Source organism: Chenopodium album, chromosome 10 (assembly GCF_948465745.1).
Source record: "Chenopodium album chromosome 10, dcCheAlbu1.1, whole genome shotgun sequence".
Classification (NCBI taxonomy): Eukaryota; Viridiplantae; Streptophyta; class Magnoliopsida; order Caryophyllales; family Amaranthaceae; genus Chenopodium; species Chenopodium album.
This window is the reverse complement of record NC_137843.1, coordinates 31,456,850-31,458,806: the sequence shown is the minus strand read 5'-3', so window position 1 is coordinate 31,458,806 and position 1,957 is coordinate 31,456,850. Positions and strand designations below refer to the sequence as shown.

Below are 1,957 nucleotides of genomic sequence, written 5' to 3'. Positions count from 1 at the left end.
AAAACAGCATTAAAACCATCAATTCCAGGAGCTTTGTCATCTCCAATGTTGGCTAAAGCCTGGTCAATTTCAACATAAGTAACAGGAGCAGACAGAACATCAATATCATCAGCAGCAAGCTGCTTCCCTGCCCTAACAATAGCAACATCAACAGCTGGAAGAGTATCAGCAGCAGAACCTAAAAGATTCTGATAAAATCTGAGAATTTCATCTTGAACCAAATCTGGATCCTTCAACAAAACATCATCATTATTATAGATAGAGTCAATTCTATTCCTGCTCTGTCTATGCTTAAGCATAGAAAAGAAATATTGAGTGTTAGAATCACCAAGCTTGATCTAGTCAACCCTTGACTTTTTCTTTAAGATACTTTCATAAGTATCCATCCAATACTTCACTTTTTCAATTCCAGCAGCTTCCTGATTCTGAAGAGCAACATTAGTAAAGTCTGCAGCCAAATGAGCTTGAACCTCAGCAAGATGAGACTTAGCAGCTTCCAGTCTGTCAGTGATTTTAGTGAAATGATTAGTGTTTAACAACTTAAGGCCACACTTAACAGATTTCAATTTCTTCCAAACTTGCATCATAGAGTTACCAGAAACATTGACATTCTAGTAAGAAGCCACAACTTCCTGGAAATCCTTATGAGAAGCAAGACAATTCAAAAATCTAAAGGGTTTACCCTTGCCAGCAACAGAAGGAACCAAATCCACCAAAATAGGACAGTGATCTGACAAAGAAGGAGACAGATAGATAGCCTCAGTATGACCATAAGCCATCATCCAAGCTTCATTTACCATACCCCTATCAATCCTGGTAGCAATTCTATCCAGCCCATGACCTTTATTATTCCAAGAGTAAAAGAAACCCTTACTTTTAATTTCAACAAGATCTAAGTCATGAACCAACTCCTGGAAATCCTTAACCTCATAGTCTGTAACCGGATTCCCATTAAGTCTATCTTGAGAATACAAAACAGAATTGAAATCCCCAATACAAAGCCAAGGTAATTGAATACTACCCAAACCTTTGATACCACTCCAAAGGGGAACTCTATGTTGAATAGAGTGTAGCCCATAAACAAAAGTACAAGCAATTTGATGCTGGAAATCCTTAGTAGATATGACAACATGAATAAACTGTTCAGTAACAGCAATAACATCTAAAGCAACATCATCAGGTTTCCAGCCAACCCAGATCCTACCCTTGGGAGAGTAAGTATAATTGCAAACCCACTCCCAAGCTCTTCCAAATTTCTTTTTCATAGCTTCAAATTTCTGTAGCTTAACTTTAGTTTCAAGAATAGCCATAACATCAATAGAGTGATCTCTGAGTAACTGCTTAACAACAGTCACTTTATTGGGATCATTAAGACCCCTTATGTTCCAAGATGCAATAATCATGACACTAGAGAGGGATTACCATCACCCCCAATAGGAATTATTTCAGCAATTTCATCTTCCAATAGAGCAGAATAAGCATTGTTAGTTCTAGGCAAATTCTGATGAATATCAGCAACATGAGGCCTAGCTCTTTTGCTTACCACTCTCCAATCAGCATCAGAGTAAGCAGCAAAAGAAGTATGAGCAGGGGTAAGATGAGCATCATGTTGGTCCTTTCTTTGAACCTGATCAGGAACCACAGATGGAACAGGAACTGAAGCAGGTTGCTTCTGAACCCAAACCTTCTCTTGTGGTTTAGCTGGCTGAGACATAGCCTGTTTAGGTTTAGGCTTAACTTTAGGAGCAGAACAGTCATGTCCCACTTTATCACACTTCTTACAAAAGGGTGGGGACCATTCAAAGAGCACTTTCAACTCAAGTGTTTCACCCATAGGACTTTCAACAGTAACACTAGCTGGGAGAGGTCTAGTTATATCAACTTCTATAAGTACTCTAGCAAAGGAAACTCTGAGTTGCCTAGTAGTACACTCATCAGCATATAAAGGCACCCCAAT

General features: G+C 38.9%; 1 protein-coding gene across 1 annotated transcript; it reads right to left on the bottom strand.

Annotated features, from left to right (window-relative positions):
- Positions 1–611: 611 nt before the first annotated feature.
- LOC145565139 (uncharacterized) lies at positions 612–1,403 on the bottom strand. The gene has a single exon (XM_081625230.1). It carries the CDS (start codon positions 1,401–1,403, stop codon positions 612–614), a length of 792 nt encoding a protein of 263 aa, XP_081481356.1.
- Between the last annotated feature and the right edge of the window lie 554 nt (positions 1,404–1,957).

Coding starts and splice junctions, on each gene's coding strand:
- LOC145565139 (XM_081625230.1), bottom strand. CDS start 1,403: ATGATTATTGCATCTTGGAACATAAGGGGTCTTAATGATCCCAATAAA.